The sequence below is a fragment of the Pongo pygmaeus genome, chromosome 12 (genome assembly GCF_028885625.2).
Source record: "Pongo pygmaeus isolate AG05252 chromosome 12, NHGRI_mPonPyg2-v2.0_pri, whole genome shotgun sequence".
NCBI classification, from domain to species: domain Eukaryota; kingdom Metazoa; phylum Chordata; class Mammalia; order Primates; family Hominidae; genus Pongo; species Pongo pygmaeus.
The window spans coordinates 48,216,490-48,242,225 of record NC_072385.2 but is presented as its reverse complement, the minus strand read 5'-3'; the positions used below and the strand labels follow the sequence as shown (position 1 = coordinate 48,242,225).

At 40.0% G+C, this 25,736-nt stretch overlaps 1 protein-coding gene across 1 annotated transcript in view; it reads left to right on the top strand.

Annotated features, from left to right (window-relative positions):
• KCMF1 (potassium channel modulatory factor 1) overlaps positions 1–24,510 on the top strand; it is an 80,847-nt gene extending 56,337 nt beyond the window's left edge. Inside the window, exons 3-7 of the mRNA XM_054475155.2 lie at positions 5,236–5,375; positions 14,312–14,413; positions 16,870–17,044; positions 20,127–20,409; positions 23,886–24,510. Of these exons, the coding sequence (XP_054331130.1) occupies positions 5,236–5,375; positions 14,312–14,413; positions 16,870–17,044; positions 20,127–20,409; positions 23,886–24,147 (962 nt within the window). The 3' untranslated portion in view covers positions 24,148–24,510. The remainder of the gene's footprint in view (positions 1–5,235; positions 5,376–14,311; positions 14,414–16,869; positions 17,045–20,126; positions 20,410–23,885) is intronic.
• The last annotated feature ends 1,226 nt before the right edge of the window (positions 24,511–25,736 follow it).

Sequence of the window (25,736 nt, the reverse complement as noted above, 5' to 3'; positions counted from 1 at the left end):
GCCTCAGCCTCCTGAATAGCTGGGATTACAGGTGCCCGCCACCGTGCCCAGAAAATTTTTTTGTATTTTTAGTAGAGACAGGGTTTCACCATGTTGGCCAGGCTGGTCTTGAACTCCTAATCTCAGGTGATCCACTTGCGGGCCTCCCAGAGTGCTGAGATTACAGACAAGAGCCACTGCGCCTGGCTTCGTGCTATAATTTCTTACCTAGCCCACACTTTTTGTCCCTTTTTATTTCAGCCATCCTAGTAGGTGTAAAGTAGTATCTCAGGTGGTTTTGATTTATATTTCTCTGAAATATAAATTATGTTGAGCATCTTTTCTTGTGCTTATGGGCCATTTGTATATCTACTTTGAAGAAATACCTAGATCTTTTGCCCATTTTTTAATTGGATAATATGTCTTTGTTATTGAATTGTAATAGTTTTTTATTCCGTGTATAAGTTTTTTTATCTGATAGATGATTTGCAAAAATTTTCTGCCATTCTGTGGGTTGTGTTTTCACTTTCTTGGTGGTGTGCTTTGAAGCACAAAAGTTCTAATTCTGATAATGTCCCGTTTATGTATTTTTTCATTTGTTGTGCATTCGGTGCTGTATCTAGAAAATCACTGCCTAATTCAAAGTCACGAAGATTTAAACCTGTGTGTTCTTCTAAGAGTTTTATAGTTTTAGCTCTTACATTTAGATATTTGACCCATTTAGAATTAATTTTTATATATGGAATGAGGTAAAGGGCCAACTTTATTCTTTTGCATGTGAATATTCAGTTGTCCCAGTATCTTTTGTTGGAAAGACTATTCTTTACCCAATGCATTGTCTTGGCACTTTTGTTAAAAATAGGTTGACTATAAATGAGGGTTTATTTCTAGACTCTCAATCTATTCACATTGATCTATATGCCTGGTGTTTTTGTTTGTTTTTTGACACACAGTCTCACTCTGTCACCCAGGCTGGAGTGCAGTGGTACGATCTTGGCTCACTGCAGCCTCTGCTTCCCAGGCTCAAGCAATCCTCCACCCTCAGCCTTCCAAATAATTGGGATCACAGGTGGAACCCACCACGCCTAGCTGATTTTTAAATTTTTTGTGGAGATGGGGTTTTTCCACGTTGCCCAGGCTGGTATCAGACTCCTGAGCTCAAAGTGATCTGCCTGCTTCGGCCTCCCAAAGTGCTGAGATTGCAGGCGTGAGCCACCGTGCCAAGCCTACATGTCTGTCTGTCTTTATGCCAGTACTACACTGTCTTGATTTCTGTAGCTTCATAGTAAGCTTTGAAATCAAGAAGAGTGAGTCTTCCAACTTTGTTCTTTTTCAAGATTATTTTGGGTATTCTGTGTCCGTTTCATTTCTGTATTTTAGATTCAGCTTGTCAGTTTCTGCAAAGAAGCCAACTAGGATTTTGAATGGAATTATGTCGAATCTGTAGATTAGTTTGGAGAGTATTGCCATCTTAATAATATTAAATCTGCTGATCCATGAACATGGGATATGCTTCCATTTATGTAGGTCTTTAATTTCTTTTGACAAACTTTTGTAGTTATCACAGTATGAGTTTTGCACTTCCATTGAATTCATTCCTAAGAATAGATGGTCCCCAGTTTATGATGGTTCAGCTTATGATTTTTTTATCTTATAGTGGTACAAAAGCAATATATGTTCAGTAGAAACAGAACTTCAAGGACATACAACCGTGCTGTTTTTCATTTTCAGCGTGGTCTTCAATAAATTATATAAAATAGGCTTTGTTTTAGGTGATTTTGCCCAACTGTAGGCTTACATAAGTGTTCTGAACACGTTTAATGTAGACTAGGCTAAGCTATGATGTTTGGTAGGTTAGGTGTATTAAATGCATTTTCAACTTAAAATAGGTTTATCAAGTTTATTAGGATATAACCCCATTGTAAGTCAAGGAGCATCTGTATTCTTTTTACTGTCTTAAATGGAATATTTATCTTACTTATTTATCTATCTGTTTTGAAATGGGTTCTCACTGTCGCCTAGGCTGGAGTGCAGTGGTGCCATCATGGCTCATTCCAGTCTCAATCTCAGGCTCAAGTGATCTTCCCATCTCAGCCTTCCGAGTAGCCCAGACCACATGCACATGCCACCACAGCTGACTGAATTTTTAATTTTTTGTAGAGGTGAAGTCTTGTTACATTGTAAAGGCTTGTCTCAAACTCCTGGGCTCAAGTGGTCCCCGCCTCCACCTCCAAAAGCGCTGGGATTATAGGCATGAGCCACCATGCTCGGCTGTTTTTTACATTTTATTTTTGAATTGTTCATTGCAACCATATAGACAAACAATTGATTTTTTTTTTATATAGATCTCATATCCTACAGTGTTACTGAACTTGTTTATTCGTTCCAAGAGGGGTTTGTTTGTTTGTTTGTTGGTTTGTTTTCTTTGAGATGGAGTCTCCCTCTGTTGCCCAGGCTGGAGTGCAGTGGTGCAGTCTCGGCTCACTGCGACTTCCGCCTCCTGGATTCAAGTGATTCTCCTGCCTCAGCCTCCCAAGTAGCTGAGATCACAGGCATGCACCACGATGTCTGGCTAATTTTTGTATTTGTATTTTTATTTTTATTTTATTTTATTTTATTTTATTTTGAGACAGAGTTTCACTCTTGTCACCCAGGCTGGAGTGCAATGGTGCGATCTCGGCTCACTGCAACCTCTGCTTCCCGGGTTCAAGTGATTCTCCCGCCTCAGCCTCCTGAGTAGCTGCGACTACAGGTGTGCACCACCACGCCCAGCTAATTTTTGTATTTTTAGTAGAGACGGGGTTTCACCATGTTGGCCAGGCTGGTCTCTAGCTCCTGACCTTAGGTGATCCGCCCGCCTTGGTCTCCCAAAGTGCTGGGATTACAGATGTGAGCCACCACGCCCAGCCTAATTTTTGTATTTTTAGTAGAGATGGGGTTTTCCTAGTTGGCCAGGCTGGTCTTGAACTCCTGACCTCAAGTGATTCACCCTCTTCGCCCTCCCTCCCAAAGTGCTAGGATTATAAGCGTGAGCCACCTCGCCCGGTGCCAAGAGTTTTTTAGTGGATTCCTTAAGACTTTCTGTACACAAGGTCATGTCATCTGCAAATAAAAATCATTTTACTTCTACCTTTGTGTCTGGATGCCTTTCATTTACTCTGGATAGATCCTCCAGTAAAACACTAAATAGAAGTGGCAAGAGTGGACACACTTGTCTTGTTCTGATCTTAGGGGAAAGCATCCAGTCTTTCACCAGTAAATGATGTTTGCTCAGTTTTTGGTAGATGCCCTTTATCAGATGAGGAAGTTCTATTCTTTTTAATATATTTATCCCCAGCTACTCCAAATCCACCTGACAAGTCTTGTGCACCTAATAAATGGTCAATATATACATAATACATAAAACTTTTATGATCATTTAAATCTCCCTAAAAATGAATATGAACAAATCTATCACGTAATGAACACTTTCTTCCGTTTTCTTTTCTCACAAAAGCTCTCTTAAATTTGGTGTTTGTTTTATGCTAAATAATTAAATAATTCTTTGTAGTGGTATAACACACTGAATATACTTTCATTTTATTTTATGTTTCTGTCTCTCTGTTTTATCTTAGTATAAGAAAATCCTTGAAATTAGATAATTTCTAAAGGAAAGGGGTCTATTTAGCTCACAATTCTTGAGGCTAAAGGGGCCAAGATTGTTCGGCTGCATCTGATCGACTTCGGGTGAGGGCCTCAGCTGTGTCATAACATGGCAGAGAAGCAGATGGGGAAGTGGGCATGTGTAAAGAGACCAAACAGTTGTAAGTGACAGACAGCCTCACTTTAGAACAACTCACTCTCAATGGAGCTAATTCAGTCCTGAGAGAGCGAGAATTCACTCCTGAGAAAGGCATTAATACCTCTTAACAACCCTATCACCTCCTAAAGACACCACCTTCCAACACCACCACATTGGAGATGAAGCCACAGCATGAGCTTTGGTGGGGACAAACCATATTCAAACCATAGCAATTACCTATTGGAAAAAAAAGACTTATTCCTTCAGATACACTTATGAGGTGAACAAATTATTCCCACAGACTCTAACTGGTTAGTTTTCCAGTAACCCAGTTGGGCAAAATATTTTGTGACAGCCCAGGTGTGGTGGCTCATGCCTGTAGTCCCAGCAATTTGGGAGGCCGAGGTGGGAGGATGACTTGAGCCTAGGAGTTCAAAACCAGCCTAGGCAACATGGTGGGACCCCCATCTTTCCAAAAAAAAAATTTTTTTTTTAATTAGCTGGACGTGATGGCACACACCTGTAGTTCAGTTATGTTGGAGGCTGAGGCAGGAGGATCATTTGAGCCCAGATACTGCATCTGCAGTGAGCTGTGATCATGCCACTGTGCTCCAGCCTGTGTGACAGAGTAAGACCTTGTCTCAAAAAAATTTCTTAATGTTGTTGGTAGTATCTTAAGTTAGCATTTACAAAAAATGAATGTTCAGGGTCCTTCCTGCTCTAAAAGCAGCATGTTCTATAGACAACTAGCTACATCTGGGAGTTCTCATATTGATCATGGTTGTCTGTTCTTTCCCTCTGAGCACATTTGTCCTTGTTACATGGTAGACCCTGCTGATTTTTTCTGTCAGTGTCAGTGTTGCCACAGTATGTACAGATAAGGAAAAAATAAATTACAATAAAATTAGAGCCAGATGTGAAATGACCAATGTTTCCAATAAATGAAGGAGGATGGAGTTGTTTGCCTCGTTCTCTCTTAAGGCTATATATGTAGTAGCTATCTGGGGAAGGAATTTTGGAGGAATAACATGGAGTCCTCATGGGAATAAGGATATTACAAATGTAAACAGGTACCCGAGCACACCTTGATCACGTGAGGTTGTTGAATATTTTAGGCACACTTTCTTTTGGAGTTCAGTGGCATGATCTCGGCTCACTGCAACCTCTGCCTTCCAAGTTCAAGCGACTCTCCTGGCTCAGCCTCCGGAGCAGCTGAGATTACAGGCATCTGCCACCATGGCTGGCTAATTTTTGTATTTTTAGTAGACACGAGGTTTTACCATGTTGGCCAGGCTGGTCTCGAACTCCTGACCTCAAGTGATCCATACGCCTTGTCCTCCCAGCTTGCTGGGATTACAGGCATGAACCACTGCTCCTGGCCCACACTTTGTTTTTTACATTATTGTATCATATGATTACATTTTTATGTGTTTAAAAACTAATATTCCTCAATGCAATTCTACCTTATTTTTCAGATTTATACTATGGTGGGGAAGCTTTCTCTGTAGAGCAGCCACAGTCTTTTACTTGTCCCTATTGTGGAAAAATGGGCTATACGGAGACATCTCTTCAAGAACATGTTACTTCTGAACATGCAGAAACATCAACAGAAGTGGTGAGTGAAGCAGCAACCTTATGACCAAAATGATGTTGTAAAGTATATTATTTCTAACATTAATAAAGCTAGGTCACTGTCATCTGCTTCCTGCTCAGTGTACTGATACCGTTTGCATAGTTACTAAAATCATCTTTTAACAGCAAATTTTATACATCATGGGAGGCTGCATTTTTGCAAAATAATACCTCTTACTGTCCACACTGGGTTTCTTAACCTGTAGCTAAACCCACAGCATGGAGTCTTGACCAAATTCAGGAGCCCTTTATTCAATGCATTGTGAAAGGTTAAAAGGATGGCAACCTGCAGTGCATCTCTTGTTATAGTATCCTTGCTATCTGCTTAACTTTTCTTCTACAAGGAACTTCACAAGGAAATTTAAAAACCTTTGGTAGTATCATAATAATCCATTGTCACATCTCATTGTAGCGTATCGCTGATCTTACCTGGTTTTCATCAGATCACATCTCTTGCTTCCTAGGTCAAGCTCTGGGGTCCCTAGAAGTTCTTCCTATCCTGATCTTTCCAGTGGCTAAAGGCCATGGACCCAGAATAATACACAAAGAAAGTCTTACCTTGAAAGCTTGTTGGATTTTTTACTTGACATCTGAGTCAGCATGCATCCACCTTCAAGAAATGATAAAGTACACCTAAGAGTCTCTCCCCCACCTCTTTACCATTGATAATAATAGGTAAAGTGAAGGCTTTATATGGAACTATAGATACTGAATTGGGAGAATTTTGGCACAGTAATTGCATATTGCATCGACTAATAAGCCCCTAAATGTACTCAAAACAAATTAATTGAAACCCAGAGAAATAAAGTAGCATGCTCAAGGATATACAGCTTAGTAAGGGGCAGGGGTAGGGGCAGGTGTTTGGACTCTAGAACTAGAGTCCCTCTGGGTTCTAGAGTCTCTACTTAACTCTGCTACAGCTATGCATATAATATAGGGTTACTTTTATTCCCACTGACACTGCTAGTTTGATGTTTGAAGTTGTTATAACATGTATAGTTCAAACAGTAGGTAAATTTATTTTTTATAGACATCAAGCCAAATTTTACTGTCTTAACAGCTCAGAAATGCTCTGATCTTGTACCTAGGAGAGCCTCAGACTACTGTTGTCACATTTTAATACTATTCTTAGTTTCTTCTTTTTATTCTGTAAAGTGACTTTGCTTCCTTTTGGTACAGTCCTACATAACAGTATGAAGAATCCTGACTCAGTTGCATCTCCATGCTTGTTGTGGAAAACTTGCAATCATTTTTCTTTGATTTAATTTCTGTTAAGTTTGGGTCCTTTACCTAAATTCAACACAAACATGGAGTTCTTATTGTAAATTAGGCATCCTTAAAATCATTATCAGACTCTGCACAGTGACTCATGCCTGTAATCCCAACACTGGAAGGCTGAGGTGAGAGCATTGCTTGAGCCCAGAAGTTTGAGATTGGCCTGGGCAACAAAGTGAGGCCTTGTCTCCACAAAATTTAAAAATTAGCCGGACGTGGTGGCACATACCTGTGGTCCCAGCTACTTGGGAAGTTGAGGTGGGAGAATTGCTTGAGCTCAGGAGGTTGATGCTGCAGTGAGCCATGATTGTGCCACTGCATTGCACTGCAGCCTGGGTAACAGAACAAGACCCTGTCTCCAAAAAAAAAAAAGTATGTATTATTATATATAATATATAAATGTATTATTAATAAATATATATAAATAATATTTATTATTATATGTTGTTATTATCAGCCAATAGTCCCTGGTATAATATTTTCATCACCCCTCAGGGGCAAGGCGCAACTCCTCAGTTTTCCATAACCTTCCCTCTGGTTGGTTTGCCCCATGCCCCCCCGCTCCGGCTCCTGAAAGTAAATACTCAAAATTTGTTGTTTACACTCTGGCATACCTGATACGCAGTTTGAAAATTAAATACCCACCACCTACAAATGCTATCATGGTCTGTTTCTTGTGAGTTGTGTTTATGCCTTCATTAAGTTTCCAGGCTTTTGGTACATAGCCCAAGGCAGTTGTCACTCACTCTATTTTCATATTGGTTTTTGTGGAATATTTTAAGGATTTCTCTCTCCTCATTAGCCCTTAATCTTTGCATGAGTACTATATCTACATCTGTTCCCACCCATACACCCAGACGTTTCAAAGTGAAAAATGGCAAGCAGATAAGAATCTTTAATATAAAAGTACAGGATTTCTTCAGGTCATGTGGGTCAAGTCCTAGAGGCAGGGCTGGCATTCAGCACGTACAGCCAAGTGTAGCATGCTGACTAGTGTCCATTCTGAAGGATTGGTGCCTATGCCATACCAGTTAAGTGTTTTGAATGCCTCTCTGCATTTATGTGAAACATATTATCAGCTCCAGTGTGCTACGGTTATATGTAAATGTCCAGGTGATATTACTATGTGTCCCCTCTCACCCCTCAATGTTTTGCATTTTTTAATTAGGGAATTCAAGAGTGATTTACATGATTTTGGTTTAGGGGATTATATCTACACAACAACTTGCTATATATCTCCTTTTCTATTCCTCTTACCATGTTCCTTTCTAAACGCCCTGTTTGCTATCTTGCTTTGCCCCACGTTACCTGCATGTGTCCTCTAGACCAGGGTTCCCCAACCCCTGGGCCACGGACGGGACCAGACTAGTACCCGTCCATGACCTGTTTGGAAACGAGCCACAGAGCAGAAGGTGAGCAGTGGGCCAGCGGGCATTACCGCCTGAACTCCACTCCCTGTCAGATCAGCAACATCATTAGATTCTCACAGGAGCGCAATCCCTTTTGTGAACTGCTTTCTGATTTCTTTGGAATTATTTTTCAGTATAGCTAAATTATATTAATACTATTTCAAGTTTTGTGAATTCCCAAGATGTCATCATACACATAAATTTTTGTACAAGGACCATGTTTAAAAGTAAAACATAATTGCTTTTTAGGACTTTCTAAATTACTTGTAAATGCTCCTCTTTAGAAACCAGTGACAAATCTAACTTCAGCATTATGATGGGAGAATGGAATCGAGAGGGAAAATACTTTAATATGAAGTAATTCACAATTATAAGTTAATTTCACTTATAATTGAACACTTACTATAACTGTTCACTGCAGCAACAGAAAATTAGACTGTAATCTAGTTGAACAGTGTGCTCACTCAACTCTTGAAAGGACGTTTATTTATATTTGCAAAATGGATGGCCAAGGTGCAGTGTTCTACAAGGCCCAAAAGGAGTTTCTTGACCGTATAGCATAGATCATCCACTAGTCCTTTATGTATATTCTCAAAGCAAAACTTGAATTTCAGTCTTGTATTCATTATATCTGCAGATTTTGTAGGATCAACTAATACTTTTAATTGGGCGGGAGATCCAAAAGCCTGAAGTTGTCATTGGCCGTGGCATTTAGTTAACTCAATAGAATGTCTTTCTTCTTCTTCCTTTTTTTTTTTTTTTTGTATAAGCACTAAAGTATAATACGTGTCAACAGGTTTTGTGTGTTGGCTTTAAATTTAGATTCCTCTTTTTGGGTCATTACTCTTCTTTGGAAAAAGTGTTTTAAACCCCATTCCCCCCATTGTATTGCAGGTGATCAGAAAATCCCTTGGCATAATAAGCCTGGGTGTTTCTGTAGCTGAGTTCTAAGAGCCGCTCAAAAGCAGAGACGTGAATTGTACCCCAGTTTGAAGAAATAATGAAAAATACCAATTTAAAAAAAATATTTTGGTAGAGACTGCGTCTCACCGTGTGGCCCAGGCTGGTCTCAAACTCTTTTCTGCAAGTGATCCCCCTGCCTCATTCTCCCAAAGTGTTGGGGTTACAGGCATAAGCCGCTGTGCCCTGCCCCAATTTTGGCCCCAGTTTTTAAGAAGAGGTGAAATTCATATGAACTTTAATATTGGCAGGAACTATGCTCATTTCTTGATAATGTTTTAACCTAAAGTGTTAAGTTAGTTCTGATTTGGTACTCAGTAAATGCTTAATGGATTAGTCCATGGTAACAAAATTATATAATATAACGAATTTAGCCAGTCAGAACTTTAACTTTACCAACTTACCTGGATTTCATAGCATAGATCCTTGAACTAGAAATAGGAATGTGGTTATAAAGAATAGTTTTTAAAGCTGTGAATAGTACCCAGAGAGAGAATGCTGTCTGATGTAGTTGTATTAGTTCGAGAGAGGCCAGAGGAAATCCAAACTTGCTTTAGAATGGTTGATAATTGTATGGGGAAGAGTGTGTGGAGCTGTTGTTTTTAAAAAAAAAAAAATCAGGCATGCTGACTTTAGGTGCTTTCATAGAGGAAAAGTTCTGTATATTCAGCAGTGAGTCGGTGTTTGTATGTGGAGTAATGACTTCAGAAGGGATGTTTTAAAGACATTGGCAACAAACTGTGCTATAATGTGCCCTGTTTGCTGGCTGGTAGTCATGCCTTGGAACCATGTGGAAAAATGGAGACTCTGTACGTTCTTGGGATGGGACCTCATCTCAATTGGTAAAGGCTTCCAAAGGGGCTGCAGATAAAAAGCAAGATTGATGGTGACCCTCAGTGGCAAGGTGAAGGAGAAGAGGAAACTCGAGCAATAGCAGAGACGACACTGAGAATAGCAAGGACATTTGTGAATACAAATTTTTTTTCTTTTTTTTGGAGATGGAGATTTTGCCCTTGTTGCCCAGGCTCGAGTGCAATGGCGCGATCTCGGCTCACTGCAACCTCCGCCTCCTAAGTTCAAGCAATTCTCCTGCCTCAGCCTCCCGAGTAGCTGGGATTACAGGCATGTGCCACCACGCCTGGCTAATTTTTTTTGTATTTTTAGTAGAGACGGGGTTTCTCCATGTTGGTCAGGCTGGTCTCTTAACTCCTGACCTCAGATGATCCACCCACCTCGGCCTCCCAAAGTGCTGAGATTATAGGCGTGAGCCACCGCGCCCGGCTGTGAATACAAATTTTTTTGTTACGTTAGGTAACAATAACATTTGGTGCTTAATGTAACAGAGTAAATATAGTTTTTCAGTATCATTGTATATTTAAGCTATATTTGCCAAACTTACATAGTTTGTTAATAATCAACCAGGACCTTTGTCAAAATAGATTGTTAAATCCCTCTATTTCCAGGACTAGGAAACTGTATTTGAACAATTGCTCCAGATGATTTATATTCTTTTTTTTTTTTTTTTTTTTTTTTTTTTTTTTTTTTTGAGACCGAGTCTCGCTCTGTCACCCAAGCTAGAATCCAGTGGCTCCATCTTGGCTCACTGCAACCTCCGCCTCCCTGGTTCAAGCAAGTCCCCTGCATCAGCTTCCTGAATAGCTGGGATTACAGGTGCACGCCACCACTCCCAGCTAATTTTTTGTATTTTTAGTAGAGACGGGGTTTCACCATGTTGGCCAGACTGGTCTCAAACTCCTAACCTCAGGCAATCCACCTGGCTTGGCCTCCCAAAGTGCTGGGACCACTGCACCCAGCCCAGATGATTTATATTCTTAGCCAAATTAAAGAAATACTGACTTAAGCCAGTTAAGTAAATCTTAATTGACAAGTTGTTATAATTTTAAGCTTTTGTGTTATATGGAATTTTTCTGTATGAATAATAGATATTACTCTATCATGTGGCAGTGGAAGTATGATAAATATTAATGTTGACAAGCTGTCATAATTTTAGGGTCAGTACCCTAAAATTACCCTTTGTGTCAAGTTTTCCTGTCCTATAAGAGATATTAGGCACTGTGATGTAGAAATAAAGACACACTCAAAACTAAGCAGTATTTGTGCCCATGAGTGGCACAGTGGCTTGCTTTGTCTCTCCTCCCACTCCCCACTACCTCTTTTCCATTTCTCCTGCCCCGCTTTGCTCTCCTTTTTCTTTCTTCCTCTTGTTCCCTTCATTTCCTCTCAGAAAACAGTCTTGAGAACAAGCGTTTTTGTCTTAAAGCGTGAGTTAGCTTGCTAAATATAAAATGTAAAACCTAAAAGATGACCAGGCCTCTGTGATCGCATCAGCATCTGAGCTTAGTTTTTCTTTCCAGGTCCTCATCTGAGTTAACTTTATGTGACTCAAGTGTGGCAACATCTTCCACTTGGTTCTAAATCTAGCCTCTTGATTTTTTTTTTCTTTTTTTTTTTTTGTTTTTGAGATGGAGTCTCTGTCGCTCAGGCTGGAGTGCAGTGGTGTGATCTTGGCTCATTGCAACCTCCGCCTCCCGGGTTCAAGTGATTCTCCTGCCTCAGCCTCCTGAGTAGCTGGGATTACAGGCGTGTGCTACCACTCCCGGGTCATTTTTGTATTTTTTAGTAGAGATGGGGTTTCACCATGTTGGTCAGGCTGGTCTCGAACTCCTGACCTCGTGATCCACCCACCTCAGCCTCCCAAAGTGCTGGGATTACAGGCATGAGCCACCGTGCCTGGCCTAGCCTCTTGATTTTTCTATGCCAGCTATCAACCTGGGTGATCCTCCCACAACAGTAATTTCTTATCCTCAGTAATTCTTTATCCCTAGTAGTTATGGAAGTTTGGTTGGTTGGTTGGTTGGTTGGTTTTATATTATTTCTCTATGAATGAAGCAGTTCTGAATACCTTCATCCTGCCATCTTAGCAGAGTTACTACAATGAAATAAAAAAGATTTTGAGTATAGAACCAAAGTCAATACACGATAAGGAAGGATCTTGACTTTATTTTACATCCTTGTCTCAAAGGTGCTTTTCTACTTGTTAAATTATCTATTAGGACATTCTTAGTACGTTTGATGTCTCTGCTTCCCATTCTGTTTTCCTTCTAGGAATCTATATCCTTGTGGAGACTTTTCTCATCTACCAACATTTTTATGTCCCCTCAAGTACTGAAGCCTTTGCAGCTATCATTGGATAGCTCAAGTTGTTTATAGATTTTACCTGAAGGCCAACCTAAAGGAAAGTATCTTAGAAGAAAGATGCCTTTTCCTTTTGGTGGTTATTTTCTCTTTAAATAAAAATCTTACACAGCCTTATAATATTGTAATAAAACTATAACCCAGCACTTGTTAACTTTTTCAGAATGATGCGTCTCTAAGGTGGCTTGTTTTATTTTTAAATAACTGGAACTTGTTTTCTGTTCCTCTAAACATTGCTAGTCTTTTTTTTTAAAGCAAGTCTGGCCAGAGTTTAAAACCAAAGACAAATCACACTGTCCTGCATCTCTCAAAGAGTTTACAGTTTAGCTACAGTTTAGTTACAGTTTACAGTTTAGCTAGGTAAGACCAGAAGCACATGAAAAGTAAAATATGTGTATCAGACATAACCAGGTAATGTCAGAGTACAGGAATGGTATAGATAGTAAAAGTTAAATTCCTAGTAAAGAGAGAGTGGATGGATAATCTGTAAACTTGTGACACATACGGCTACTTTTCTGACAGAGGAAAGAATCTGACCACCTTCCTGGCATCTTCTAAGAAAGGCATAGGCAGGTCTATCTACTTCTTTTTCTCTTTTGCCTCATCACATTCCATTGTGACCTGTCTAGTTCTTCTGCACACTGTCATGCTTATATGTTATTTCTCACGAACATATTTAGGTTTTCCTGAGGATATTTCTCGGAGTCCTGAGTCACATAATCAGGACAGCTGTTTAGGCATAAGAGAGACTGATATCAAATCAGAGTTGAACTCTCAGGGGACTTCTGCTTTCTAGTTGTTAGAAGATGGAAAGTTATGTTTGTTTGGGCTCCAGGAATCAGAGCAGTTTTTTTCCCTCCGTACCCCAGGATTGTCCTTCCAAGTCTCACCTTTTCCATCTCCCCTCATCTCCAGCGCTACCACCTACTCCCACTGTGCTGTCAGCAGACAATAAGGCTGACCAATTGCCTAGATTTTGCCTAAGTGAAAGAATTTCGGCACATGTACTGGCAAGATGAATCACATATCCTGTCTTTAACCTTCTTATTTATGAATAAAGACACAAGTCTACAACTTGAACTGTGCACTTCCTGGGGCTCCCTTTGGTCATGCCCCTTGCTTCAGACCTTTCTTCTTGGCCCTGTTCTTTAAGATTGAAGTTGTTCATACTTGAAGGCTTGGCTACCATTGTTAGAACATTATCTGCCCATTTGAATTTCAGAAGAGTAAAGGCCTTTCCTCTTTAAAAAGTTCCTCATTCTTTCTAGCCTTCCCCTCTCCTTCCCTCTGTTTCACCAATTCTGTTAACTATAGAAACCACCTTCCCAACCTGTCACCCACTCCCCGAACTGTGACTGTGTACACACCATTTTATTCCTACTTTCTCCTATCTCTTGCCAAAAGGCCCATGGAAAGTTGTTCTTCTGCTCCTTGAGCCTGACCTGGTTACAGGCTTCTGGCCTACCACCCATTTCTTCGGGAAATAAGGTTAAAAAATGGGCTTCCATACCGTATTCCCCTTGGAAGTCACATTCATAAATTTATAGACCATATTTGCATATATTATCAGTAATCATAATTTGTCTTACATTCAACATGTCTGTTGAATGTTTGCACAGTTGCATTTAATCAGACCTCTGCTGTCTTATTTGGGAATTGGCTCTCAAGTATAGCTTACTTTGGAGAAGTGTGCCATAGGCTTGTGTCTGTCTTTACCATTCAAGACTGGACTTACACGTGAATGTGCACTAAATAGCACATTTTAAAGTTTTTTTAATGGAAACTATTTTGCTAAGCCATACAAATGAATCAGGCAGGCCGTTAGAAGGCCCTGCCAGAGATCAAGTTTGGTGTGTCTGAAACTGTTGTGTTTGACCCTGAGGGACCTTGTGTGAACAGTTCTTGCTTAGGCTTCTACTGCTTTTCACTAATTCAGGATCTGCTGTGTTTTCTATTGGTTAAAACTTGATAATAGTAAAACTTAACAGCAGAATACTCGTCTAGAAAGATGCCTTACTGACGTTCATTTATTAAGCTGCTTTCTTTACTTCCATTTCAGATTTGTCCAATATGTGCAGCGTTACCTGGAGGCGATCCTAATCATGTCACGGATGACTTTGCAGCTCATCTTACACTTGAACACAGAGCCCCTAGAGATTTAATATCCTTTTAAGAGATGACAAGGAAAAGAGTTGTTTATAATGTTTGTCATTTTGATTTTTTGTTTTGGAGACAGGATCTCGCCGTGTCGACCTGTCTGGTCTCAAACTCCTGAGCTCAAGTGATCCTCTTGCTTCAGCCTCTTGAGTAGCTGGGACTATAGGCACACATGTGCCACTACATCCAGCTTGTCATTTTGATGTTTTTTAAGGATGATATCCCCCAAAAGAGGAAAAGTAATGTCCAAATTATTTTTACTTATTTGAACTTTTCCTAAAAGTGACTCAGTGTTGAGATGCGATTTATTTCTCTTTTTATATACTATCACTGTTGTATGAACCATTTTCATTAAGTGAAAGTTGACTTGTCCTTCATCTTTAGTTCATTACAATTAGATTTTTTTTAAGGCAGTTTGACCAAATTGTGTCTTCCAGGATGGCGTTTTCATACAAAAGCAGAAAATGTTAATCCAGATTAAAATTTAGTTAGTTAAATATGAAAAGGCATTATTTGCTTTCCCTCTCTGTTCCTCTGCTGCCTTACCCTGTTGTGGGTGTGGTGTGGTGAGATGGTGGGGACAGGTGTGCATCTTGGTGTTTCTTTCCTTTTTGGGGTCCCCTTCTCCAGAGAGAGCCATTTCCTGCCGAGTTCCTGAGTAGGATAGCATAAGGTCAGCTCTAGCTTTAAATTTCCTTTCCTGCTTTTCTTTTTTTTTTTTTTAAGTCGGAGTCTTGCTCTGTCGGCCAGGCAGGAGTACAATGGCGCGCTATCTTCAGCTCATTGCAACCTCCGCCTCCTAGGTTCAAGCAATTCTCCTGCCTCAGCCTCCCTAGTAGCTAAGATTACAGGTGCCCACCACCACACCCAGCTAATTTTTGTATTTTTAGTAGAGATGGGGTTTCACCATATTGGCCAGGCTGGTCTCTTGGCCATGCTGGTCTCAAACTCCTGACTGCCTGCCTCAGCCTCCCAAAGTGCTGGGATTACAGGCATGAGCCACTGCGCCTGGCCAATTTTTGTATTTTTTTAGTAGAGGTGGGGTTTCACCATGTTGGCCAGGCTGGCCTCGAACTCCTGACCTCAGGTGATCTGCCCACCTCGGCTTCCCAAAGTGCTGGGATTCAGGCGTGAGCCACCACGCCCAGCCTCCTGCTTTTATTTCTGCATTCCATTCCTTGTCTCTCAACAGTTTCTGGCAGTGTTCCCTGAGATTACTGGCCTACCAGAGCGATTATTTTTGTGGACTCAATGCTTCTGGTTTCAGGTTATGAAGTGTTCGTCTAAAACTATCACCAGCTGGGTGCAGTGGCTCATGCCTGTACTCCCAGCACTTTGAAAGGCCAAGGTGGGAAGATCAGTTGAGCCTAGAAGTTCGAAACCAACCTGGACAACATAGGAAGACCCCGTCTCTACCAAAATAATGAGCTGAGCTAGTGGCACACACCTGTGGTCCCAGCTACTCAAGAGGCTGGCTGAGGTAGGAGGATCGCTTGAGCCCATGAGCTCAAGGCTGCAGTAAGCTGTGATTGCACCACTGCATTACAGCCTGGCAACAAAGTGAGACCCTGTCTCAAAATACATATATATATATATATATATATATATATATATATAAAATCATAATATAAAATTATCGAATATGTAAATATGATCATATCACTTTCTCTAGAACCCAAACCATCCTCATGAATATGATGGAACAGGGCATGTACCGTGACACCTGAAGGCTTCTCGGAGCTACCCATCCGGCCCTTAAATAACTCCAGAACCATCAGCGGAAAAACTGAGAGGCCAGCAAAAAAAATTAATCTGCATTATAAAGCTGGTCTGTTTGGTGCTTTAAAGGAAAAATCTCTTCTATATGATCTGGCCTCCCCAACCTCTCATTTGCCTTTGTGGAAATGTAAGGTTGTCTTCATGAGTTTTGACAGCTGTTTGCAACTCAGGACCTTTTTCAATTTGACTCACACTCAGCTGTGTAAGATGGTTGAGGCTGCTGGGAATTTGACTTTGTGATAAATGTCATGTTAATCTCTCTGTGTGTCTTACACAAGAAATGCAAATCTCTTTTCTCTTAGCAGCAGCATTGGAAAGAAGCTTAAAGACAGATTAAAACTAATAATCCAAAAGGAATCTTTGATCTGCTGAATATAAATTCAGTATTGTTCCTTTTTCATTATAGGTGGTTTTTGAGATTTCATGAGCTATATAGAGAAACTTTCTTACCTCACACACCCGATACACACACACACACTCACATGTTGCCTTACATTTGAGTGTCTTTTTAGGGTTAATAGCCCTCATAGATACAGTTGGGACATTTGCACTTTAAGTTAAATGTGCTGTTTTTAAATGCTTACAATTCAGGAAATCTTTATATCTGTCTAGCAGGGACTCAAGTGATTTTTTTTTTCTTTCTGTGAAATACTTTCGTTTTTTTCTTAACTTTTGGGTTATGATGAATCGAGTGGTGTTCGACATGTACGTAGAATGTTTCACCCTGGCCGGGGATTAGGAGGTCCTCGTGCTCGTAGATCAAACATGCACTTTACTAGCAGTTCTACTGGTGGACTTTCTTCTTCTCAGAGTTCATATTCTCCAAGCAATAGGGAAGCCATGGATCCTATAGCTGGTAAGTTAGTTTCACATTAATAAGGGAAATGGCAGGGGAAGGAGCAGCTCCTTTTAAAACTTTTTGTGATGCCAGGTGCGGTGGCTCACACCTTTAATCCCAGCACTCTGGGAGGCTGGAGCGGGTGGATCACTTGAGGCCAGGAATTCAAGACCAGCCTGGCCAACATGGCAAAACTCCATCTCTACTAAAAATACAAAAATTAGCCAGATGTGGTGGTGGGTGCCTGTAATCACAGCTACTCAGGAGGCTGAGGCATGAGAATCGCTTGAGCCTGAAAGGTGGAGGTTCCAGGGAGCCGAGATCGCACCACTGCACTCCAGCCTGGGTGATGGAGTGAGACCCTGTCTCAAAAAAAAAAAAAAAAAAAAAAAAAAAAGCTTTTTGTGACATTTCTGCTCTTAGTCTCACCTCTCTGATCATAAGCCACGTTCCTTCACAAAATTCCCAAATACATTAAAAGTGTAAAATGTGTTAAAAGCAGACACTTAAAGTAATTCATACTCTTCTGGCATTGCTTAAGTCCAGTAGTCCCCCCCTCATGTGGTTTTGCTTTCCTGGGTTTCAGTTACCCACAACCAACGACAGTCAAAAAATAAGTGCGTATAGGACAATAAGATACTTAGAGAGAGAGATCACATCACATAACTTTCATAGTATATTTTTAGATTTACTCTATTTTGTTGTGAATCTCGTGTTCCTAATTTATAAATTAGGTGCCTAATTTATAAATTAAACTTTAGCACAACAGATAAGTATGTATAGGAAAAAACATAGTATATATAGGGTTCTGTATTATCCAAATGCCCATTTCAGCCATTCACTGGGGGTCTTGGAACATATCTCATGCAGGTAAAGGGAGACTACTGTTCTTAGAGACATAAGATGATAAGAAATGATTTTATGTTGTATTTGTGGCCTCTATTGAAGCCCAAGGAAATCATAAAAGATTTCAACTTGAATACCTCCAAAATGTCATGGTTAAATCTCCATAAGTACACATAAAAAAATGTCCAAAGCACATTTGAAATTAAGGTTTTATAAGGTATAGCTAACATTTTTAAGAACATGTTATGTGTAAAATTCTGTCGCAGATTTATGCCTATCTCAGATGTTGTGCAGAGCGCCTCATGGCTTCCAGGTACATATTCCATCCACCACATGGACACATTTCAGAACTGTTGTCTATAGCTAATTGAAAAGACTAAATAATTAAGCTCTTCTCATGGAAGAAAGGAAAGTAGGACTTAATGTCCTGACCTTGATTTGAGAACTATATTGTTGTAGAACATACTGAAAGGTACATGTTTAATAACTTGGGAAAAATCTTAAAAAAAAAAAAAAACACAGTTTTTGAACCTGGCCATGTCACTGAGTCTAGTACATGACAAACCCAGGAAGTTGGTAGCAGAATACAGGGTCAAAATAAAATACAAGAAATCACTGTAGCCTGATAATCTGCAAGACACACCAAGCAGACAAGTGGTAAGACAGTGGGAAGTGTGCACACATTTAAAGCAACAGTTCTGAAATGTGTCCATGTGGTGAAGTGTGCACCTACCTGGAAGCCATGAGCACCCTGCAGAACACCTGAAACACTGATAAGTGTAAATCTGTAATAGAAACTGAGAACATCAGCACTAAATGACAACTTAGGAACACAAAGGAGGAGACAGCAGACACTGGGGGAGGGTGGGAAGAGAGAGAGGAGCAGAAAGATAACTGTTGGGTACTGGGTGATGTAATAATATGTACGACAAACCCCCGTGACAGGTGTTTAACCGTGTAACAGACCTTCACATGTACCCCAAAACTTAAAATAAAAATTTAAAAAAGAAAAAAAAACCTAAGAACAATTTTATACCTATCACGTTATTTAAAAGTTAGATGTACCATATAAAATTTTAATTCCAAATGTGCTTTGGACATTTGGGTGTGCAACAACAAAAACAAGCCTAATAAACTGAGTTTGGGGGATTTAAAAAATATTTCTTCATCCAAAGGGAATATTTACCTGCTATTTTGGTGGCAGACACTAAAAATTAAAGTAGTTTCTGGGAGCAAAATTCAAAATTGAGAAATTTTCTTCATTTGATTTTTTTTCTGTCAGTGAAAATTAGTTTATTTTAGTGATAGACTATATTCCATGAAAGAGTGGTATAAGAGTGCTATAAAAAGCCTGGGATAAAGCAACAGTGAGCAAGAAAACAGAAACTGTTAATGAGTTTTAATGATAAAGAGTTTTTGCTGGCCTGAAAGTGTCTGCAAGGCAGTCATCGATTCCCTATAAGCGAGGTAGACCCTCCACTTGGAAGAAGGCATTTCACTGTACCTTAGGTGAGGATGCGGGGACAAAGGTTTACTTTACACCTCTCTTAATGAGTACAGCCTTATGGACACAAGACAGTCTGGATCATAACAGGCCACTAAGTAGGCTGTACAGTCAGATGCAGCAGGTTCTCAGGAGCCAGTCAGCCTTGCTGAGCACTGCTAGTGGTATCTACTGCAGTGGTACTCTGAAACAGCAGTACCAGAAGGTACTAGAGGGAGAAGGCAGAGGCAGAGAGTGTGCAAGCGCCACCATCAGAAATGATCCAGGCCTCTTGGACTGAATCCTAATAATTCATTCAGTCATTCAGTAAATGTTTGAATTCCTGCTATATCAGGCCCTGTTCTGAGAGCTGGGAATATAGTCAACAGTAGACCTCATCCCTGCTTCCATGGAACACATATTGAGAGAGCTTATATAATTGGGCCCACAGATAAACCACTTCATTAAATACTAAGAGAAAGCTTAACTAAATTAGTCTATTATGCAAATAATTTTAAAGACAATTTAAGTTTTACTTCAAACATAATTCAGTCTGGGTTAATATTCGTATGCATTTGCATTCCTGTACACAGTAACTCCTGCCTTCAGGAGGCATTCTAGAAGGCATTCAGCTCTTAACTGAAACTGTGCTGCGGTGGTTACCTACCTGTTCACAATGCTTTTGATGTTGTTCCAGTAAAAGAGTGATCTGTAGCGTTTTGTTTTCCTCAGTATTAAGCAGACATTAATTGTCTTCATTTCCATTGGCAGAGCTTTTATCTCAGTTATCAGGAGTGAGACGTTCTGCAGGAGGACAGCTTAATTCCTCTGGCCCTTCCGCTTCTCAGTTACAACAACTGCAGATGCAGCTGCAGCTAGAACGGCAGCATGCCCAGGCAGCACGGCAACAACTGGAGACCGCACGCAACGCAACCCGGCGTACTAACACAAGCAGTGTCACCACTACAATCACACAATCCACAGCAACAACCAACATAGCTAATACAGAAAGCAGTCAGCAGACTCTCCAGAATTCCCAGTTTCTTTTAACAAGGTAGCTCATTTGTTAATAGAATTTTGTTTGAGAAATAATATTTTATTGCCACTACAGTCTGGAATTATCTTTTCTCTTTTGTGCATTATATTTCTTTAAAATTTTGTGTTTGATTAAAACTCACAGATCTCTGATTAAAACGCATATTCAGTATTTCCCCAAGAATGTGAAACATAGTAATTATTTTAGATAAATTAAGAATACTGGGCCAGACCCAGTGGCTCACACCTGTAATCCCAGCACTTTCGGAGGCCAAGGCAAGCAGATTGCCAGAACCCAGGAGTTCCAAACCACCGTGGGTAACATGGTGAAATCTTATCTCTACAAAAATGAGCCAGGCGTGATGGTGCGCACCTGTAGTCCCCGCTACTCAGGAGGCTGAGGCAGGAGGATCACTTGAGCCCTGGAGACAGAGGTTGCAGTAGCCAAGATTGCACCATGCACTCCAGCCTGGGCGACAGAGTGGGACCCTGTCTCTAAAATAAAATAACTGGTCTTCTTGTTCTCAAGGTATATATCATCATATAATATGAATTGTTTTGCCATAGTACCCATAAAACTTAAACACTATATCATTATATATATATGGTTCATATTGGGTGCATTTATCATAATTAACATTGCTTGTTATTGCCAGTTTTAATCTGCTTTGAAATATTAAAAGTATAAGAAGGATTTCATAATACAGTGGCAGTTTTCTCCTGTGAATTTCTGAAAAAGCTAGATTTAAATTTTTATGGTTGGCACACAAAAGTAACTGTTAAAAAAATGGCTTCCTATGGTATAAATAATATTTAGTAAAACAGTAAACTACTGGATGGAGTTCTTGTTTGCTTCTGAAACTGTTAGCAACTGCATGTATTTGTCTGCCAAAACTTCACAGGCATTTTATGTGACTTTTAGGAATACAAAGAATTTTAAAAAGAGCAATGATGAATGGAGACTTAGCCTCAACAGATAATGAACCTGGACTAATTGGGCTTTTAAGGGAGCAGAGAGGAATATAAAGGAAGAACTGTAAAATGAAGAATAAAGTTGTGTAATACATCATTATTTCCAAAATGCAGTGTGTATGACAATTCATTGGGATGTTAGAAGAAAATATTATAATTTCTACTTATATTTCTTTTATCTCATGCTCTGTTAATACAGTGGTGCATGTGTATAGTTACACATAACATATTGTGGGTGCAGAATAAAAAATGCTTGAAAATCCCTGGGCTAGAGCCCCAGCTTTGCCACTTACAAGTTTTGGACCTCAGGCAAGTCATTTCACTCCTCCAAACCTCAATTTTATCATCAGTATCCCAGAAGTTTTGCCTCTAGAGAGAGAATTATTTTGAGGATTAAATGGAATACTGGTATGTGTATGGTCTGGCTCAGTATCTGGCCTATAGTAGAGGCCCAATTTATGGTACTCATTATCATCATTTGTTATGAAACCAAGAAAAACATTTTAAATGGGTAATTTACCTTTGAATTATCTCTGCAAGGTCAGTAACTGTGCCTGGTTATTACCAGATAATGCTGCTTTAATGTGAGAAAACCACAGAGCCACAGATGGAGCTACCTGCTGCCATGTAGCCTTCCCCATAGGGACTGACCAGCAGCAGGTCTATAACATGCCAGATCTAAGTCCCTACCTCAAAAAGGAGATCTACTAGCGTGCATTTCTACTGAGAGTTCACAGAACTGTGGGTGGAATGTCTTGCCAGTGCCCTTTGGAAAAGACATCTTCCTACCCACCGTTGCCCTATCCTTTTTTTTTAAGACCCAAACTACTCAGCTTGATCTGTAATTTTTTTCTGTGCATTTATTCCACACCCAACTCTCAGAGTATGGTATGAGTGACCTCTGAGTGCTGTCTGTGGATTCTGGTTGTAGCTTCTTGAAATCCCCCTTCTATCATCTGATACTGTGCATTCTATGGTACCATGCAGTTTGCAAACCACTTTCCACATCTTTTATTGTATTACATTCATATGATTTATTTAAGGCAATATTTCCCCAGAAATACTCTCTTAACTTCATATATTCTAAGGAACATATGTAATTACTTATGTTCTTCCACCCCCAATTAATAAGGTTGCAGAAAGCAAAGTAAGAAAAATAAAAAGATTATTTACTGTTGGGCTTCTCAGAACTTCAAATATATTAACATGCATTGTGAATTTTCAAGGCAAGGAGAACGGCTGCAGTGTATGCAGGGGAGATCCTTCTTTCTGGTCACACAGCTCTTATGTGATATATATAGGGCCCAAGCCTTATTTTTGGTCTTTTCTTTGACCAAGGGCAGTTCCTATTCATGTTGCCCTGCAACTGATGGTAAGGTCACAGTTTCTTTGGAGTCCAAGATAGTTGACCTTTTAGAAAGTGATTGTTGGAGTGTGTAAGTCAGATCGGTCTTTTTTTGAGACAGAATTTTGCTCTTGTTGCCCAAGCTTGAGTGCAATGGCACGATCTCGGCTCACTGCAACCACCGCCTCCCAGGTTTAAGCAATTCTCCTACTTCAGCCTCCCGAGTAGCTGGGATTACAGGCATGCACCCCCACACCCGGCTAATTTTTTGTATTTTTAGTAGAAATGGGGTTTCACCACGTTAGCCAGGCTGGTCTCAAACTGCTGACCTCAGTGATCCGCCCGCCTTGGCCTCCCAAAGTGCTGGGATTAGAGGCATGAGCCACCGTGCCTGGCCAGATCTAATCTTTTGACAATGGGACCAGTTCATTTTGCTAACCCCAACTTGAAGATCCTCACAAGCCTTGCAGTTTCATTTATATCCTAAATTTTATATTTCATCAAGAAATCTGTCTAGTCTCTGTGCAGATGAGCCAGGTTTCCCGCATAGCCCAGATCTCATAAGTACATGCATCACGGGAGCAAGTCAGGCAGGTAGACCTTGTGTCTGCCCTGCTACACTGTAGGTCCTTGGTAGAAGAAATGTAGGAGTTTGTATGTATGTGTTTTCTTGCCCTCTCTAGCTTCTGCATATACCAGGAAGAATTAAATAGAGTAATAGAGAAAAGTCAGAGGAAATTTTAGGATATTTTTCAGTTGAATATTCTGTTCACTGCAGATTTTGTTTTTGTTTTATTTTCCTCTTTTTATTTATCCCCAGATGAAATTCTGGTTAGATACTTTCCCAAGCATCTAATCTGTAAGAAATCCTGTTTTCCTTAGAAAATTTTCACCTAGCTTTCTCTGGAGTGGAAAAAGTCTAAATGTATTTTTTTTCTCATTGAGTCTAATTAAAGCATAGATTTGCACCTCCAGGTAACAGTATTGCAACAAGTGTGGGGAATTCGTCTCAACACAATTAAGGATAAATTAGAGCCTTAGAGCCAAGTATTCCAGCAATGTCTCATTCTGAATTTTGCCACCTGTAAAACTTCACAGTAGAGAGCACTGTAGAAATTGGCCATGCCATTGTTCATTGACTTTTTAACAATAAGGTCTTTTCTTTTTAACTTACACAGGTTGAATGATCCTAAAATGTCTGAAACGGAGCGACAGTCCATGGAAAGCGAGCGTGCAGACCGCAGCCTGTTTGTCCAAGAGCTCCTTCTGTCCACTTTAGTGCGTGAAGAGAGCTCATCCTCAGACGAGGATGATCGGGGGGAGATGGCAGATTTTGGTGCTATGGGCTGTGTAGATATTATGCCTTTAGATGTTGCTTTAGAAAACCTAAATTTAAAAGAGAGTAATAAAGGAAATGAGCCTCCACCACCTCCTCTTTGATGACATCCCAATTCGCAGACAATGTCCTCTGTGCTGTATTTGCCAATGAAAGTGGACAACAACTATCTTGGGTTTGTTTGGTGATTGTAATTTCAGGTCTGTCACTCTTGTTACATTGTGTACATTCAAAAGGAAGAGAGAAAATATATATGATAATCATTTCCACTTAACTAATTTTTACTTCTAGCAGGTAAATGTAGGTAGCAGTGCAGGGGTGATCTCTGCTTCCTGTACCTTGACATGCAAAAGGCTCTCCTAATACTCCACATTCAAACTGAAGAGGAAAATTGAAATCTCTAATGAAGCTGCTGTGTGTATTTATGAATATTAATGAATAAAAACTGCTTGGATGGTTTACCTTAACTACTGCATGAGGTTTTTTGCAGCGTGCATGAGTTTTAGTGACCTTGTTATTTAAAAAGTTAAATACAAGGAGTAAAACTTAAAAAAAAAAATACAAAGCCCAAAGCTTTCCCAAACATTATTCAATGGTTACACGACAAAGTAGCTTTTGAATAATGTCTGCCTGAATCACCTTTCTTTGTGTGCCTCCTACGCACAAAGCCAGCTCTGCAGTGGAATCTGGGGATTATAGCCGGGTGTGGCACTCCGCCCTGTGTGACTGTCCTGTCGCCCTGTTAGTCATCTTGCCTGTGTGGAGCTCAGCCTGTCTCTTTAACTCATCTGTAGAAGACACACCAGTAAAGCTACTGTTGGAATCTGCTGCAGGGGCCTTTGTGTGCCCTGAAAACAAATCCTGTTCATGTTTGTTTAAAGTTTTTACTTTTTGTGGTTGTTTAAAATTTTTTCAATTGTTAAATATGTTTTATTCAGGTGTAGATGAATTTCATTTATTGACTGTTCAACAGAGTTAACCTGAATTATGTTGTCTTTGTTTTTAAAAATCTCACATTCTCAATCATATTTTGCATTATTTATGTATTTGCTTTGTAGTTTGCCGAGACAGATCAGTATCAGGGGAGCTTTGAGGATTTGCCTTCCCAGATTTGTCAATATATTACAACCAAATTCTTAATGCTAATTTTAGCACCTTTTATTTATTGGGTTTTTTCTGGCATAAAAAGTAAAGCCTTTTAATTGAATCATGCCACCTATATGCCTATATTATTAATCCTATGTGTAAAAAAAATGTACAGCTTTTTTTGGGTTTGTTTTGGGGTTTGGAAGGGCCGGGTTATTTTTTATTTCCTGTTTCAGTTTTTGTGCATAGACTTTCACAATAGCTCCAAGGCAGGGACAGCGGGTTTGGGGGTTGGGAGGGCAGTTTTTGGAATGTAAATTTAGGACTTTTAAAAAGGTGCGCACAGCTTCTGATAAATTTATAACTAGACTTAACCTAATCATGTCTCGTTCCAGTTCTCTTTTCTCTGAGCCCTTTTCAAAGTCTCCTCTCTTTCTCCGTCATCCTTTTCCTTTCCTGTCCGTGTATCTCCGTTTCTTCAACATGACAAGCATACAGACTTGAACACCCCTCCGGTGTTCTTCCGAGAACTGTGAAGTCCATGTTCATCCAAATGTAACCAAAAAAGAAGTCACCCTACATGTCTGAAAAACTGTTGCTTCTCCTC